This window comes from Pseudonaja textilis, chromosome 1 (genome assembly GCF_049901715.1).
Source record: "Pseudonaja textilis isolate UNSWEBS1 chromosome 1, rPseTex1.2, whole genome shotgun sequence".
In the NCBI taxonomy this organism is placed as follows: domain Eukaryota; kingdom Metazoa; phylum Chordata; class Lepidosauria; order Squamata; family Elapidae; genus Pseudonaja; species Pseudonaja textilis.
The window spans coordinates 232957812-232976003 of NC_141990.1; the positions used below are offsets into that span (position 1 = coordinate 232957812).

At 39.6% G+C, this 18192-nt stretch overlaps 1 protein-coding gene across 2 annotated transcripts in view; it reads left to right on the forward strand.

Annotated features, from left to right (window-relative positions):
• The window catches only part of AP2A2 (adaptor related protein complex 2 subunit alpha 2), a 67551-nt gene that overhangs the window by 17060 nt on the left and 32299 nt on the right, over positions 1 to 18192 (forward strand). For both annotated transcript variants that reach the window (XM_087920946.1, XM_026706596.2), the window contains exons 3-5: positions 6241 to 6383; positions 10791 to 10984; positions 12248 to 12377. In XM_087920946.1, coding sequence (XP_087777072.1) covers positions 6241 to 6383; positions 10791 to 10984; positions 12248 to 12377 — 467 coding nt within the window. The remainder of the gene's footprint in view (positions 1 to 6240; positions 6384 to 10790; positions 10985 to 12247; positions 12378 to 18192) is intronic.

Sequence of the window (18192 nt, forward strand, 5' to 3'; positions counted from 1 at the left end):
CTGTTTGGTGTTTTTAAATCGATATGGTAGAAAATATTTGGCAGTCTCAGTTTAAGCCCCGTGTAAAAGACTAACTTTTGGATATGCAACCAGACTCGTGTTGCTGTTTGTTGAGAAGGCATTCCAGAGTTTCAGTATGAAAGACCGTGCATCTTTTGGACATCAATTGGAGTTGGGCTGCCAGAACAAATTAGAATTAATTAATTCTAAAAAATAAATCCAGAGGCTATTAATTTCAGTGGAGCTAGAGATACAGTTCTTCAATAGTAAGTTTTCCTAGAGATAATACGGTTTCTGACAGGATTTTTTACATAAAAAATAGCATTATGAACTGAGGTCAGATAGATATCTGGCTATCTAATGAAAGGTGTTTTTGCTGGCCTTTTAAACATATCTTTTTTGGTTATTATGTACTGATTTTTGCAATGAAGCTTCTCTTCTCCCTTACCACTGATATCAGATTCATTAATAGACTACTCACTGTTAGTTTGCTTTACATATTAAACTCAACTATACTAGGGACATGGTGGCTCATTGGCTAAGACCCTGAGTTTGTCGATCAGAAAGGTCGTCAGTTCGGCAGTTCAAATCCCCAGCACTGCGTAACGGAGTGAGCTCCCATTACTTGTCCCAGCTTCTCCCAACCTAGCAGTTCGAAAGCATGTAAAAATGTAAGTAGAAAAATAGAGACCACTTTGGTGAGAAGGTAACAACGTTCTGTGCGCCTTCAGCGTTTAGTCATGCCAGCCACATGACCACTTTGGACACTCTTTGGCTTTGTAACGGAGATGAACACCGCCCTCTAGAGCAACTAGCACGTATGTGCAAGGGAAACCTTTACCTTACACCTGCTTTACCACAAAGTACTCTTCGTGGAATACATATATCAATATAAATGTATATTGTGGTTTATCATATTTACATTTTCCACTAGATTCTTTTAAAAAGGCAGCAGTAAACAGTAAAATGGTGAACTTAGTTAATACTAAAGAATTTCAGATACAGATACAGATAATCAGAGTTGGAAGGGACCTTGTAGGTCATCTAGTCCAACCCCCCGCCCAGGCGGGAGACCCTACACCATTTCTGACAAATGGCAGTCCAATCTCTTCTTGAAAGTCTCAACTGATGGCGCTCCCACAACTTCCGAGGGCAAGCTGTTCCATTGGTTGATTGTTCTCACTGTCAGAAAGTTTCTCCTTGTTTCCAGGTTAACTCTCTCCTTGTTCAGTTTCCATCCATTATTCCTTGTCTGGCCTACAGGCGCTTTAGAAAATAGCTTGACCCCTTCCTCCCTGTGGCAGCCCCTCAAATATTGGAAGACCGCTATCATGTCTCCCCTGGTCCTTCTCTTTACTAGGCTAGCCAAGCCCAGTTCCTGCAACCGTTCGTTGTATGTTTTAGCCTCCAGTCCCCTAATCATCCTGGTTGCTCTTCTCTGTACTTTTTCTAGAGTCTCAACATCTTTTTTATAATGTGGTGAGCAAAACTGGATGCAATACTCTAAGCGTGGTCTTACTAAGACTTTATAGAGTGGTATTAGTACTTCCCTTGATCTTGTCTGTATCCCTCTGTTAATACAAGTTCTCTTTAACATACCATCTATCAAGCAGATAAAGTATCTCAATATAAATTTTTTTATGCTAATGTGGTTGGCTTCATGATACATATAACTCTGCTGTGGTTATGTATACTTTTATTTCAATCTTTAAGGTACCTTGCTTGATAATTCTTGAATTCCACTATAGATCGATATATATACATTATCTTTAATTTTATAACATATTCTTCCCCCGTATCATTAATGGAAAATATTTGAGAATGTATTTTACGGTATGGCTTTAAACAAATCATTAAAAGAAACATATCTAGGTTTTTGTCTTTTATGGATGTGAAAACAATGCTATCAAATCAGCTAAATGAAAGCCCAAGGGAAGGAAATCGCCTTTTTGACGCACTCATGTTGAAAATGCTGATTTGTATTCTGACTTCCTGTTTCTTCTGCACTGATTTTAATGGGCAGAGGTTCAGAACTCTAGGAATAGAAAAGGAAGAGTTGATAGTCATAATTTCCCATAAACTGCAGTTTTACATCTGGATACTTGAAATATATATAATTGGTACGACAAAGACATTAAGCAGCCTATTCAACCAAATTATTTAACCAATAAATTTGTTTTCAGGGTAAAAAATAAATTCTTAAAAGCGCTCTGCCTCAGTCCAGACCGGCTTGATGGTCTAGTGGTAAAGATGCTCACCTCCCACTTTAAAGGTTGAGAGTTCAATTCTAGGGAGCAGCATATTTCTCTCTCTTAGGGCACAAAGAAAAAATACCTGCTGTGAACTCCACCTAGGCATTAGGAAGGGCATCTGGCCTGTAAACTCTCAGCTCTATTCAGTCACTCCGATTCTACCCCTAGTAGGGATTATAGGGTCATAAAAAGGGAGGACTCTACCTCAGTCCAACTCTTCATATATACTGTGTGGGTGTGGGTGTGTATATGTTTGTGGGTGTGGGTGTATCTATCATAATGTCATCTTTCGGTAAAGCAGCAATATCCAAATCGCAGAAAAGAAATATATAACTAATAATAATAGCATGAGAGAACAAAGCAAAGCTAAAAATAAACCAGCAGTATCCACTATTCCTCTCTATATCTTTTGATTCTTACACTACCCTAATGGGTCTTCATTACCCATTCCATTCATTCTTACATATGGTTTACTCTTAATCATATTTAGGAACAGGCCTTCAACTCAACATTCATGCAAAGCATTCCATAATTCAAGCCTATTCATTTTATCAGGCACTTACTCTAAGTCAATAAATGTATCATGCTATAATCTTATTTTGTGCCACTCACATATTTTTCATGTAGAAGGGCAACTCTGTTCTATACACTCTTTGCCTATTGTACAGCTGCACTGCACAGCAACTTCCCAAATGCTGATCAAAATTCTATTTAAAATCTTTTTCAGGCACACTTGAGCAAGAATAATAATATTCCAGCTGACTTTGTCTTCATTCTTACCGCCTTTCCCTTTATATAGCAGAATAATGAGATTATTCTTCTAGTATTTAGGAACAAGTTCTATTTTCATACCTTTGCATTGAGCAAGTAATGCAGTCAGACTATAAACAAATTACATCCTGTTTCAACCTTTCTCCAGTCACACCATCTATTCATGGAGCACTTAACATTTTCTCTGTAGGTACATGATATTCTCTCTCTCTCTCTCTCTCCCTCTTTCAATTCTATCTCTCTGTCTCCTGCAACAATTTTCTATATTCATTTTCACATTTAGAGCCTTTCTCGCTTCATAATTCCAGCAAGCTTCTTTTTTCAAATTTCCCTGTCACCTGTTATGTACTCCCTCATCTTATTCCCATTCATCTATTCATGTCAGGTTACAGAATAATTTCCTCCCTCAGTTGCAGAATGTTACATAGTGTTTCCCAAACTTTACCCCTGTGTTCAAGCTTTTGGCAAAAGCAAAACAAGATCCTCACTTTTTTTTAAATCAGAGGTATTCAAAGGGAAAAGAGATTATGTGTGACAGGTATCGGCAATTGATTATTTTCCATTCAGATCCAGATGAAAGAGGTAGATATGCTTATTAGTCACAATACAATGTCAGCCATACATGGCAGATTGGGCTAACACACCAATACCATATAGATTAGTATTACTTTGATTATAACAGCTATTGTAACAGAATCTTGCAAATATGAATGTGCTCCCTCTGAACTATGACAGAGACTTGCTTAGAGATTGTTGTTGTTTTTTCAAGTTACTTTCTTGGCTTCTCTTATCTGACCATTTTCGGTAGCAGTTCTTCCTGTCCTTCAACGCGATTCCCTTTCCCCTCTGCATGGTTTTAGCCCTAGTTCCTAAAATCTTGTGTGTTTAGACCAGAGTTGATGTAATAAACAAGATTATAAAAGAGAAGAAAGATCACATAGTACTGTTAATCTAGCTGAGGTCCATTGCAACCGCTGAAATCTTCCTTGCTAAAGCAAGTAATTGTCACCAAGGAAGGATAAATATTTTTGTTCTCATCCAGTCCTAAATCTTGACTGAAAAGGTCCCGATAATCTGTTTTATCCAGAGTTCTCTATAAATATAGTCCAGCCACCTTGACAATACCCCCTGACAGAAGGAAAGCTAAAAAATAATTGCGAAGATAGTCTGTACAATGAATATCTTACTTTAGAAATCACTTTTTTTTCTATTGATACAGGACAGTTTGTGATTTCTTGGCTTGATATCAGCCATGTTGTAGCCTAGAGACTGGCAGTTGCCAAGGAGAATGAATATTTTTAGGCCTTGTCTATACTGTCTTACCAGTTGCTTTCTACATCGCCAGATGCTTGTTCATGCAAACAGCCAAATGTAATTTAGAATCCATTATGTCTCTTCAAGGAAAATAATGCCAAGAGGCAAACTTGTTCCTTTTTGTAGGTAACTGAATTACTAACAATGCCATTTTTGTATAAATAGAACAGCCATTTTTGAAGCTCTATGTAAGATGTGAAGAAATCTAAGATGGCTACTTGTACTGTTGATCTGCATTCATTAGACTGAATCGTATTATTTGTTCAGATTAATTGATCAATGCATTTTTTTCCAGATGAATAGATTAAAGCACCTTTAGGCCAATTCCTTTTGATCTTTATGATACTCTTTTAACAATCACAGGAAGACCTCGCTCACTGCTTAGCAACCATTTGTAGTTACAATAGTGCCAAAACAGTAAATTTAGCAATCCGATGGTCACATAATTAACATTTGGGGACTTTGCAACCAGCAGGTGCTTATAACTTGTCATAACATCCTGTGATTGCAAGATTGCACTTAAGAAGTCAAGAATAAATGCAAGTCTCAATAACATGATTTCTTGTTTAATGACCACGAGAGAGTTGCTTAACAACTATAGCAGAAGTGACACCAGTCTGGGGTGGTTGGATGTTTTTCCTCTTCATGATCATGTCACTTAGTGAAAGAGTTTCTGGTCTCAATGATGGTTGTTGTTAAGCAAGGAATATCTTTATTGTTTGTGGAATTGGCCAACTTGCTGTGGGACAACTTGCCACAGGACAATTCAACAAATACAGGAATATAGAAAAATAAAGAAAGTCAATCCAGAAATACAAGAGTTCCAATCATCTCAATGAAAACGTGATCACCAATGATAAAAGTAACTGAATGAAATGATGAATACAATGTTGACTTGTCCTGTGATGAGTTATCCTGTAGCGAATTGGCTGTGGCAAATTAGCCATAGCAAGTTGTCCGTGGTGAATTGGCTGCAGTGAGTTGGGCATTGCGAGTTATCCTAGGCACTATTGTTTATGCCTGTGCTTAGTGCCTTTTTGTGTGTATGCTGCTATATTAGTGCTGGTAGTTCTACTTCAACAGTCTTAACTAAATTCCCTCTCTTTGCTGCTATCCAGCAATAGTTCTCTAGTCCGAAAGACATCCATGTATCTTGCCAAGCTTCCTTGATAAGTGCTGTTCACTTTTGCAACCTTAGTTTGTGATGTTAACAGTATGTTAATGTGGTTCTGGGTAACATATAGAATTGTAACATTGACATCTGATTGATCCAGTATATAAATTGAAATGATGTGTTCATATATAATGCAAGGAAAAATGATATCAAACGTATTTCACAAATATGCTTTTCTCTGAGGATGACAAGTCCTGTAATACATAAGAGTTCAGTATTTGTTTTAATAGTGATTCCATGAAAGCCTGTTACTTATGCAATGTACAAGATGACTTGTGAGTTTGATATATGGTAAGCACTAGTTAAAGAAAGTATTGTATGTATGTATATGTAAGTACAACTTAATGTTTAACTAAATTCAAATTTTAATCAGTTTTATGGAAGACTTCGTTTTAAATTAGCTTTGGTTCCCTGCTGATTAGGTTTATTTCTTATCTGGTTAATCTCAACTAAATATGAATAAACTATCTTAAAAAGTTTTCTCCCCCTACAGAGTTGTCACATAGTAATCTATAAATTATTATCTATTGTCATTATTGAAATTATAGTTCACTCTCTGACAGGAATTAAGGATGTAGTTACAATTTTCACAGGGTATACATTGTGGAGCTGGTTCAATACTACGAGAAGACATGATGGAATGTAATAAGCTAATCAATATATTTGAAAAGGCATACAGTATTTGTGTTTGGTTTTAGTGTTTATGGCTTCTGTTTAATTACTCATTAGGTGATAAAGCCCTGGATGGTTATAGCAAGAAAAAATATGTCTGCAAGCTGCTTTTCATTTTTCTCCTGGGACATGATATTGATTTCGGCCACATGGAGGCTGTGAATCTCCTAAGTTCAAACAAATATACAGAGAAACAAATTGTAAGTAATGTCTCATACCTGCATAACAAAATTGTAGTTACCTTGTTTACCTGCTGGGCTTCAGTTGGGGGACAGTATTTTCCAATATGGCATGCTCAGACTTTTGAAATGTTATTTTATTTTTAGGGCTACAACCCCAAAATTTCCAATCCAAATTGTATATATTTTACTTTTAACTAACTTCTATTTTTAATGTTGATTTTTATACATTTAAAACCCTCTTTTTATATATGTATTGTTTTAAATTTATTATTATTATATACCACCAGAGTCTTCCCTCATGAGATGGGTGGCTATATCAGTCAGTCAAATGATGACTGAGAGTAATGGGGTATTTACATTTTTAAATTGTATAGAGATTATTGTATGGTTTGTTGTGTCTAGTTTTATTTTTCTTTCAATGGTGTTGTCCAGTTTTACTTGTGGAAGAGCACCTCATTTCGTTGCACCCGCTTGCGAGTGTAATGACAAATAAATTCTTATGTCTTATTGTCAATGCACAACATGTGTCCATTGAAATTAATAAATGTAATTATTAAATAAACTGGTATAGCATCCAGTCTTCAATTTAGCTGGCAAAAATCTGGGACTTGTCCATACATCTGAAATGACCCACATTGCAGCATGCTGTAGTAATAAATTATTGTTTTATCAAAAATACTGTTCATGTAAAAGTGTTCATAACGAAACTGTGGTAAAAATACTTGCAAAGATAAAGAAAATGAGAAAGCTGGAAGACAGATTGATGTTAAATAAGTAGCTAATGAAGCAGCAAGTAAGAAAATAAAAATGAGCAATCTGTATTAATTCAGTTTTCTGTGTACTAGATCCAATGCTGTTGTAAGAAGATTTAGAAGTATTGTACTGATAGGTGTATTGGTAAGGGAACTACTTAATAAATAGCTGTCAACACTGTAAGGCAAGATGCATTTCACAATACAAAGACTTATGCTTGCCTGCAGCAGTAATTTCACTGTTGACTTAACAGTTTAGGCTCATAAGCTAATTAATTTAATGAAAACTTTCTTCTAAAAATCTGTTTGGAATGAATTTTGAACAAAAACATTAGTTTTATAAAAAAATCATAAACATTGTTGCTTATAACATGCAAACGTCTTAGAAAACTAAGCACATACTGGAATTTTGTACACATTAGAGCTCTGTAGAGTCATTACTGGCTGAGCACATTGAGTCATCCTGCAGTCTAAAATCTGTAGTGAAGCGTACATTTTTAAAAAAATGTTCATAATCCTCTAGGCATAATCTGCAGAGGGCCGCATGCTTGGTGGGGCTGAAGCAAACAGAGAATGAAATCAGAATTAAATTAGATGGGTTGCAAGTTTATTATTTGGCTCAAAGACCCAAAGTATACAAAGAAAAAAAAAATGATAAAATTGTTAAAACTGTGAGATACATACTGATTTATTCAGTTAAATTTATTCTAAGCAATCATTGTGTATTCTGCAAGCTATATAACAATATTTAATGCTTTAACATCTTGCTTTTCTGGCAATAGATATTGGCGAAAGAATAAAACTGAACGCCTTTAGCTATGAATGAATTGTTCTAAAAGTTGGGCCCAATTGATACAGCAATCCTCCATGCTCTGTTTTTGGGCCTTCTGGGCCTCAGGGAAGCCGCTTGGGGGGCGGTTTTTGCTCCCAGAAGGCTTCCCTGGGGCCCAGGAAGGCAAAAGGAGCCCCCTCACATGCTCCATTTTTGGGCCTCAGAAGACTCCTGGGCGAAGCAGTAAGACACGGGAATCCCGGCACAACTGATCATCGGAACAGCTGATCGTCGGGCAGGAAAAAAAAAAGAAATACCTTAAGGAGTGACTGGGCGGGGGAGAATGCAGTCAGCGATGTCGGGCATGCGTGTGATATCGTGCATGCGCGATAACTGACTGGGCGAGGAGGGGAGGGGCGGGGCCAGCCAGAGCACAATTTGCTGGTTCTCTGAACTGCACAGAATCATAACAACCAGTTCTATAGAACCAGTCTAAACTGATAGAATCCCACCCCTGGACCTGACATTTGCTTCACTCTGTGTATATTTTATAAGATTTTTTATCCTACTTGGACCAACCAAATCTTCTATCAGGAATTTCCTATACATCCTTTCATGTATAGCTGTTGGTTGCACATTAAAGTGTGCTAATGACATACTTTTCCTGTAATCCTTTTAAATATCATTTTGTAATAAAATGTAGTCCTTGATTTACAACAGTTCATTTAGTGACCATTCAATGTTACAATGGCATTAAAAAAAGTGACTGATGATAGTTTTTCACACAACCATTGTAGCATTCCTGAGGTTATGTGTTAAAAATTCAGATACTTAGCCACTAGTTCATATTTATGATAGTTGCAGTGCCCTAGGGGGGTCGTGCAATGACCTTTTGCATTCTTTCGACAAGCAGAGTCAATGAGGAAGCCAGATTCACTTAACAACTGTCACTAACTTAACAACTGCAGTGATTCACTTAAGCAAGCAAGCAAGCGAGGTTGTAAAATGGGGCAAAATTTACTTAAAAGATGTCTCACTTAACAACAGAAATTTTGGATTCAATCACGATCGTAAGTTAAGGACTACCTATATCTAGCTGGAGGGGTACTTATTCTCCAACACCAATTGTTCCCTCTTCTCTATACCATTTTCTTCTTTTTAAGCAACTGGTCTGAGGTAAGAGACAGCACTTACCAGATAGGAGCTGATACCACGGAATTCTGAAATTGCATCAAGAATCCCCTATGGCTGTGGGTTATAGGTTGTTCACATTTGATTTGTACATCTGTTGCAGAAAAGCCTAGAATGAGATGGGGTGTTAGAGGTCATCAGCTTCTGTTACGTTATCCTAATTCTAGCCACTCATGATATTATAATTGACTAGGCAATTATAACATCATAATGACTAGACTTTCTCCTTAGCTGCAGTAGAGTACTCAGTGAGTGACATGTAATATAACCGAGGACTCAAAAGTAGAAAGATGCAGAGGATTTAGATCTAGTTTGATTTCTTAGAAAAGTATGCCCTTGGCATTGAAACAGAAAAGGCGTATTTAAACTTTTCTTCATTTATAATATACCAAGAAGCAAATGATTATAGAGCAGTTTTACATATACAAAACGCTTCCTACATAGTTGCTGGAACATTCAATCATCTTGCTGAGAGAAATACAGGTATAGGTTCTATCTTCTTTTCAGTTGAAGCCCAAACATTTGGTAAACATTGTTTATCTCACTCTCTGGTATTTTTAAAGTTAAAAATAGTTCATGGCAATTCTTGTGAAAGGTCAATAAGATATAAGTTAAATGAAGGCTATCAGTGCTAGTCATCCTGTCAGCATTTGACCAGTTACTTCACATTTTTCCTGCTGTAATTAAACAAATTCACAAAGCAAACCTGTAAATTGGCCAAACTTTAAAAGTTTTTAAATTTTTCTCGTATTTGTGATACAGGTAGTATGATTGAGTTACGACCATAATGGAAACTGCCCATCATGGTTGTAATTGATAACAGTTGTAAAATGAGTTGGTCACATGATTGACCCAATTTTATGGCTCTTTTGTAATGGTGATTTAAATGAATTACCATGGTTAATAAGCAAGCCCACAGTCATTAAGCCAAACAATTGTTTGCTATGGGTGTAGTTTTGCCAAAAACTAGAAGTAAAGGTATGGTCTGATTATGGCTGAAAATGGCTGCATATGCTGGCCATTTGCCAAATGCCTGAAGTGCGGTCACATGACTGTGAGCAGGAACTGTCAAAACTTTGAATCTGGGTCATAAATACTCCCCTACATAGGGCCATTGTAACTTTAAATGGTTGCTAAGCCATCAGTCGTAAGTCAAGAACTGCCTGTAATTTTATCACAGTGATTTTTCTTTCTCATAAGAACATTTTATCAGTCTGATTCTTGCATGAAAGGGCATTATGAGTCTCAAGTTGTATAACTTAAGATTCCTGTACAAAGGTTTATGGGCTTAATTATATGCCTGTATACATGGGGTCCTTTTCTCCTTATGACTTTATGAGGCGTTTTTCAAAATGCACCTGAAAAGCTGTTCTGAGTGATTTCTTTGAGGAATGTCAGGGACCAAATTGACAATCCAGATGTTCTTTCTGGTATATAGCTGTTTGTCAGCGTGACTCTTTAAAAGTCACAAAACTGCTAATTCAGTATTTAGTATCCCCAGCTGTCTAGTTCATCAGAAATTTGCATTGATTTTTAACTACAGTGAAAAATTGCTGCAGTATAACATATCTTGCTTCAAGACCAGGACATAAAAAATGATTCTTCAGCAATTTATATATTACGCATGCAGGAACCATTTTTCAAAACCCTTCCCATAACATGTTAAACATTTCCCAGTTGACACACCACTAATTATTCTCTTAATTTCAGGGTTATTTGTTCATCTCCGTACTTGTGAATTCAAACAGTGAGTTGATACGCCTGATAAACAATGCAATCAAGAATGATTTAGCTAGCCGGAACCCCACTTTTATGGGACTGGCTTTGCACTGCATTGCCAATGTGGGTAGCAGAGAGATGGCCGAAGCGTTTGCTGGTGAAATTCCAAAAATACTGGTAGCTGGGTAAGTAATATGCACAAGCTGAGTATTTAGTAGACAATTGAGTTTATTCTGTTAGATATAACAAGTATCATATCATATTTAAACACTCTTTCTCTTCCCATTGATGGTGCTCATGGTTAAAAATCCATCTCTTTGATGTTGACATTGGAAAGAGAGAACACCTATTTTGCTCCCAAAGGTTGTATTTGTTTGCTTTATTATGAATAAGGGCTTCTTCCAGTGTTTGAGAGTGATTATGTTTTTAAGGGTTGCCTTAGTGTTGGCTTTATTAGATAGTTAAATGAGGTGGCTGGATGGAGTCACTAAAGCAATAGACGCAAGCTTAAATTGACTCCAGAAGATGGTAGAGGACAGGAAGGCCTGGAGGTACATTGTCAATGGGGCTGGTAACTAACAACAACAAGATAGTTACAAGTTTGCAACTCTGATAAACGTCAACTTGCTTAACTGTTAGTTTAAATGCAGCATATTTGTATTTCTGTGATGTTTTTCAGAAGTTTATTTTTATATGTTTATTAATCAAATTTATATGTCCACTTATCTCACCAAGGGCGAATCTTGAAAAATCTCTTGTAATGTGTTTACATGTTGTAGTGAACCTATGTTATCTTTATGACAGCAAGAGGCAGCCTTGTAAAGAGGTTCTAAAGTTCGAAATGTTTTGTTACAACTAGCTGTTTAATCACAGTAACAATAAATATTTTATTTTACTGAGCTAATATAAAATAGAAATGTGAAGTTTTGTAGGGTAAAGAAAATTTCTCTGAGTCAACTAACCAGAAATCTGATAAGTTGAAGGAGTAGTGTATCAATTGTAAAATGATGTGTGTATTGGCAACATTCATTTCCCAATTGTGATTGTACATTTAGGAATTTTGCAGGTTTATATATTTTTCTGGTGGGGAACATGCTTTCTTTTCATTCAAATTTAGATGGTTATGCCAGAAGATTAACTGTGCACCTATGAACCTATCCCATGGTCTTCTAGAAAATGCCTCTATAAAAGTTGATGCCACTGGAAAAGTTCTATGCTATTTCAGTAACAAATTGATAGGAAACCTAAAATAATGTTCTATCACCTTTTCTCACTGTGATACAAAAGATTCCAGTTTATAGAATCAATGGCTCAACAAGATGATTAGTTTCTAATTACTTCTGTATGAAGTTTTTCTTTCCAGTATATAACTGGGTTGAACAAAATGTGTCCCAGGGAGTTTGGGGAGATCCTTTTAATTATTGACGGGATTGTATTTGTTCTTGCAGAGACACCATGGATAATGTAAAGCAAAGTGCAGCCCTGTGCTTGCTACGATTATACAGAACGTCTCCTGATCTAGTGCCAATGGGAGACTGGACATCAAGAGTTGTGCACCTTCTCAATGATCAGCATCTGGTAAGCACAGCTGAATACATTCCCTAGTTGGAGGTTTTCTCCAGATCATATCCAAAGTATGAGATGTTCCAAGGAAACAACATGGATTGTCCATGTGCTGCCCATACCTTAAAGAAATTTTTATTTTTGCCCCACAGAAACTGTGGCTCTATTAGTTCTGCCAGAATTGTGGACAGAAACATTTTTTTAATCCTGCAAATCTACTCATTAACTGGAAATTAAGGAATATTCTCAGATTACAAACTACTCATTAATGGAGAATGCAGGCCAATTCAAACTAGGCAGAAGCTCTGTCCCAGTTTCATACTTAACAATAGTACCTCCATCTTATCTGGATTTCATTTGAGCTTACTCTTCCTCATCCAGTCCATTACTGAACTTAGGTAAGGTTCAAAAGTATCAATTGCTTATTTGGAGCTAGATGATAAAACACAAGAGAATGGTTTGTTTCTCCCATGAGCTGTTCGGAGCATCCAGAAGTGGGAGGTGCTTCAGTCTCTTCTGGAAAGGCTGGGCTTAAAAATCCAGGACGTTCCTCCTCCTCCACGGGACACCTTCCCAGCGTCCCCCAGTTTTAGCTCAGCCTTCGTGGTAAGAGGTTGTGCACTCCCTGACTGGGATGATTTTTTGATTCACCTAGTCAAAATTCACGTTTGCTCTTGGGTTAATTCGGCTTGTAAATTTTCCCCCAATTAATTTGGCGATTTCAAGGCTTTTGGCTCTATTAGGTCATCCCCCCAATCAGTTTGAGAGCAGTTCTTTATGGCTGGTGAAGCGCTCTTATCTCTGCAATTTTGGCGGAGCGATCACAGCCGCGGCTCACTTCTCCTTGCCATTTCGACTGACAGGATCATTTATCTGACAATTTAGAGAGTCAGGAGCAGTGGCTCGTTAAACTGCTCAGGCAATTAACACCGGAGATTCTGCCTTCCCGTCATTTTCAACACCTGGCTTCAAGTTCACACCTAAATATCACAGGCGCCATTCCCCGCTGGTTTCCCTTCTTGGGGACCGGGGCAGGTACCTTCCCACTCCACTTCCCTGGCATTATTTCTCTTTTATCTTGCTGGCATTGGATAAGCAGGCTAGTCCTTAAACAGGATTTTCTTTTCTTTTTGCAATTGCTTTTGGATTATTACATTGGAGTGAAGCCGCAAGTGCCATTTCAAACAGCGGGACCTTTTTGACAGGAAAGGATCAATCCAGGCCCTGTATAGCTGGTTTCCCTTGTTGGGGACCAGGGATCCAGAATATTTCTTGCTTGGAGTGCTTGGGGGTTTCCCTTGTTGGGGACCCTTAGATACTGTTTTCCATATACACAGTTTTACATGTAGATATAGGCACGTATATGTATATGTATGTATATATATGTGTGTGTGTGTGTGTGTGTGTGTGTATGTATATGTGTATATATGTTTGTGTATAGATATATAGAGAGAGACTTACACTCCTGGAGAAGCGTTCTCCTTTCAACCACGGGTAGGCATCATCCCTAAGTACAAATAATAATAATAATAATAATAATAATAATAATAATAATAATAATAATAATTTTAAAAAATTAAAGTTAGAGGCACGAGAATCAGTCCTCCACAATGGAAGTTGACAACGTCTTCTGCTCCAAGACAAATAAGTCCCGAGATAAGTCAGTGGGCCCCAAAAAGGCCTCTAAGGCGGCGGATAAGGATGCTCATAGATGGCACCAAGCCTTGGAAAGGCATTTGCAGAAACGGGCCAGGGAGGCGGACAAGATGGCTATGACACAACAATCTGATCAGGGCCCAAGTACATTGTTGGGGCCCTTGGACTTATCCACCCAGCCCAGACAGGCTATTTCTGGACAGCCTCCCATAGGCATATCTCCTCCAATGAGCACTGCCCGGCAAATCCCAGAGGCAACCTTCACCCCTATGGCTGCCGGTTTAAGACAGGGGGAGGGATTACCTGAGACTATTCCCATCGAAATGAGGCAATGGATGGAGATGGCCATACAAAAGGGCATTGCGGCTGGAGTTCAGCAATCCATCTGGACCAGACACTTTTCGGCTACTTCGGAAGCGGGATCCCTGTCTGCTCGATCCTTTGCGCATATGGGACATCATAAAACTCAGGTGTTCCCCAATATTCCTGACATACCAGTCCAGGGTCTTCGGGAGGAGGTAGAATTAGATGACCAGGGTGTTCCCATGGAGGTGGGGTCGATCCATGAGATGGACTTGGAGTTGTCAGAGGCTGACCCACTAGAACGAGGAATGTCGGATGACAAAGGCCTCATTCCGGACCAACCTACCTTTTCTGGCCTTTTTCGTCTGCACCTCTTTAAATCTTTACTGTTCAAAGCAAAGAACACTGCTAAACTAGGCACATCAAGCCCTCATCCATTGTCAACAGGGTCTCAGGATGAATCCGAGGATCTAATATTCTCACAACTGGCTAATGAGGCAGAAACTATTCCTGTCCCTCGTATGTTTGCTGAATTAGTACAAAATCAATGGGCATCAGCAGCATCCTACCCAGCCCCAACAGGGTATGATAAACGATATTATAATTTGGCACCAGAGTTTTCAAATTTTCTCAAAACGCCGGAAGTGGATGAACCCATTGTGGCACTTGCCTCTTCTTCAACCTTTCCCAACGAGGCCAAGGAAGCCCTGAGACTGGAAGAAAAGAGAGCAGAGTTGGCACTCTGTAGGGCGCATGTTTCTGACGCCTGGGCCATTAGGGCAGCTACAGCTGCGTCCTTTTTTACACGGTCCTCCCTACGATGGCTCTTCCACTTGAGGGATATATTGCTGGCGTCAAATGTCAGAGCCCACCAGGACATTGCTAAGATTATTGCAGCAGCAGAATTCTCCATCGACGCCACATTTATTGCAGTCAAATTCTTGTCTAGGGCCATAGCATCTCACGTATCAGCACTGAGAGACTGCTATGGCTCAGACATTGGCAGGCGGATACCAAGCATAAATGCAAGCTGGCATCAGCCCCAATATCGGGGGATAAATTATTGGGAGTGTCCTGGAGCCCCTGCTTATTGAGAATAGAAACAAGAAAAAAGTGCTTCCCCCTCTTTTTCGGAGGTCTGAAAACAGAACGCCCCAGTCGTTTCGAAGGGGTTCCTTTTGGCCCTACTATCAAGGCCCATATGTTCCCAGATCGCAGAGAACATCAGGCTACAGGCCCAGTTTTAGACAGGATAGGTCGGAATCTTCCAATAGAGGTCAGCGGGAAGGCCAAAACAGAAGAAACCCCAGAGGTACCGGAGGCCGATTTTTTCATTGCCCCAAGTGAGTCCTTGACAGCAGCTCCCATTGGAGGGTGGCTAAAATTGTTTGCTGATCAATGGGACAGCTCCACCTCTGATGCGTGGGTCAGGGACTCTATTAGGTTTGGTTTGGCGCTAGAGTTACAATCCTCCTCCCCCCCTGAACTTTTTCACTAGGAGGCCTAGGTCCATGGATCCCATTAAGAGAGCGTTGATACAGGAGGCTATCAATCATCTTCTGCATATTCGGGCCATTAGAGAGGTCCCATCTGAACAATGGGGTCAAGGCTCTTACTCTCTATTGTTTGTGGTCCCAAAGAGTTTGGGGGGCTAGAGGGCAATTCTGGACCTCAAACATCTGAACAGATCATTGGTTTATCAAAAATTCAAGATGACTACTTTCCAGTCCATTCTGCTCAGCATTAGAGAGAACGATGTCTTGACCTCTATAGATCTCACAGAGGCCTATCTACATATACCAATTAGACCTGCTCACTACAAATATCTTTAGATTTTGCTATTGTGATCGGCACTACAAATATATCGCCCTACCATTTGGTCTGGCTTTGGCCCCTAGGACTTTTACCAAGGTCCTAGCAGCTTTGGCTGCCTCAGGATCAAATCTATTTGTTTACAATGTTATCTGGATGATATTTTAATTTTGTCATCTTCCAGACATCAAGCAAATTTGGATACCAAGATTACTCTGGAGACCCTTCAAGGTCATGGCTTTTCCATAAATTGGGATCAAAGCCATTTGATCCCTTCAATTAGGTTAGTTCATTTAGGGGCAGTGATAGATACCGTGGAGGGCAAGGTTTTTCTCTCTCAGGACAGGTTGAATAGTATCCAGTCTTTGGCCAGAGAGATCAGAGCCTTAAAGAGGGTTTCCCTATCTCAACTGTTAGGGAAACTGATTTCTTGTATTTCCATTGTGCTTTGGGCTCGATTCCATTCTAGAGATCTGCAATGGTTCCTGCTACCTTTCCAGTGATCTGGAAGAGCCACTTCCAATGTCCGGATAAAGGTATCGCACAATGTTCTCCGATCGCTCCACTGGTTGTCGGAAAACACTATAAACAAAGGGTGTCCTTTCAAGGAACCTTGCAGGGCAATGATCACAACCGATGCCAGCCTGGTAGGATGGGGAGCTCACTTCCAATCCCACACTGCACAGGGAAATTGGACTATTTCCGAACAATCACAAAGCATCAAACTGTTGGAGCTGTGAGCAGTTCATCTGGCATTATGCAGTTTTCTACCCCTTTTCCAATCATGCCACGTTCTGGTCTTGACAGACAATATCACAACCAAGGCCCACGTAAACAGACAGGGGGGTACCCACTCCAAACTTCTGATGCTGGAGACAGCCAGGTTGTTCAGGTGGGCCAAGGCCAATCTGTTTTCACTCAAGGCAGAGCACATAGCAGGGGCCTTAAACACACAAGTGGACTAGCTCAGCAGGGCCACGATAGATCCGACAGAGTGGTGCCTACACCCGTCTTTCTTCCAGGAAGCAGTGCAGAGGTTTGAGCAAATGGTGATCGATCTATTTGTCTCTCCCCTCAATGCTCAATAGCCCCGGTATATTTCAAGGTACCCGCCCTGCGATGTCAGTGGCCTCCCAGACTTCTATATGCATTTCCTCCACTCCCTGTAATACCCAGGTTGATCCAGAAGTTATTGGAGGAACGAGTGGAATTGATATTGGTCGCCCCTTACTGGCCCAGGTGAATGTGGTTCGCGGACTTACAGGACCTGTCGAGAGAACAACCTTGGAAAATTCCACCGTCGAGTGTTTCCCTCTTCCAAAGCCGGTACTTCTCCCGGACCCACAATGGCTCAGCCTAGCCGTATGGAGGTTGAGCTGAGCCATTTAAGGACCCAACAGATTTCAGAGGATGCCATTGCCACCATACAAGCATCCAGACGGTCCTCAACAAATCGTATATACAAGGCCACGTGGTCCGCTTTCTGTCGCTGGTACTGGAGGTCTAAGATCGACCCAACCGCCCCATCAATAGGACAATTATTGGACTTTTAAAGGAGGGGTTGACCAAGGGCTTATCTCCAAATACTTTATGCAGACAGGTGGCAGCCTTAGCCTCGGTGATATCCTGGGGTGACCTTCATTCCATAGCACACCATCCACATGTCCACAGCTTTTTTAAGGATGCTGCAAACTTATGACCTCCTGTAATTCACCGCTATCCCATTTGGGAGCTCAACAAGGTGTTAACCACACTTACAACTGGCCTGTTCGAGCCTTTAAGAATTGCTAGTCTCAAATTCCTGACATATAAGGTGGTCTTCTTAATTGTGAACACATCAGCAAGGAGGATTTCCGAATTGGCAGCATTGTCGATGAGAAAGGACCTGTGCGTGTTTCATGCAGACAGAATGGTTCTCAGATTGGATCCATCGTTCACCCCTAAAGTAAATTCAGTCTTCCACAGAGCGCAGGAGTTGGTGCTTCCAAATTTTTGTCTGAAATCATCTCATAGACTGGAGCATCAATGGCATCGACTTGACGTTCGAAGGGCGTTAAGC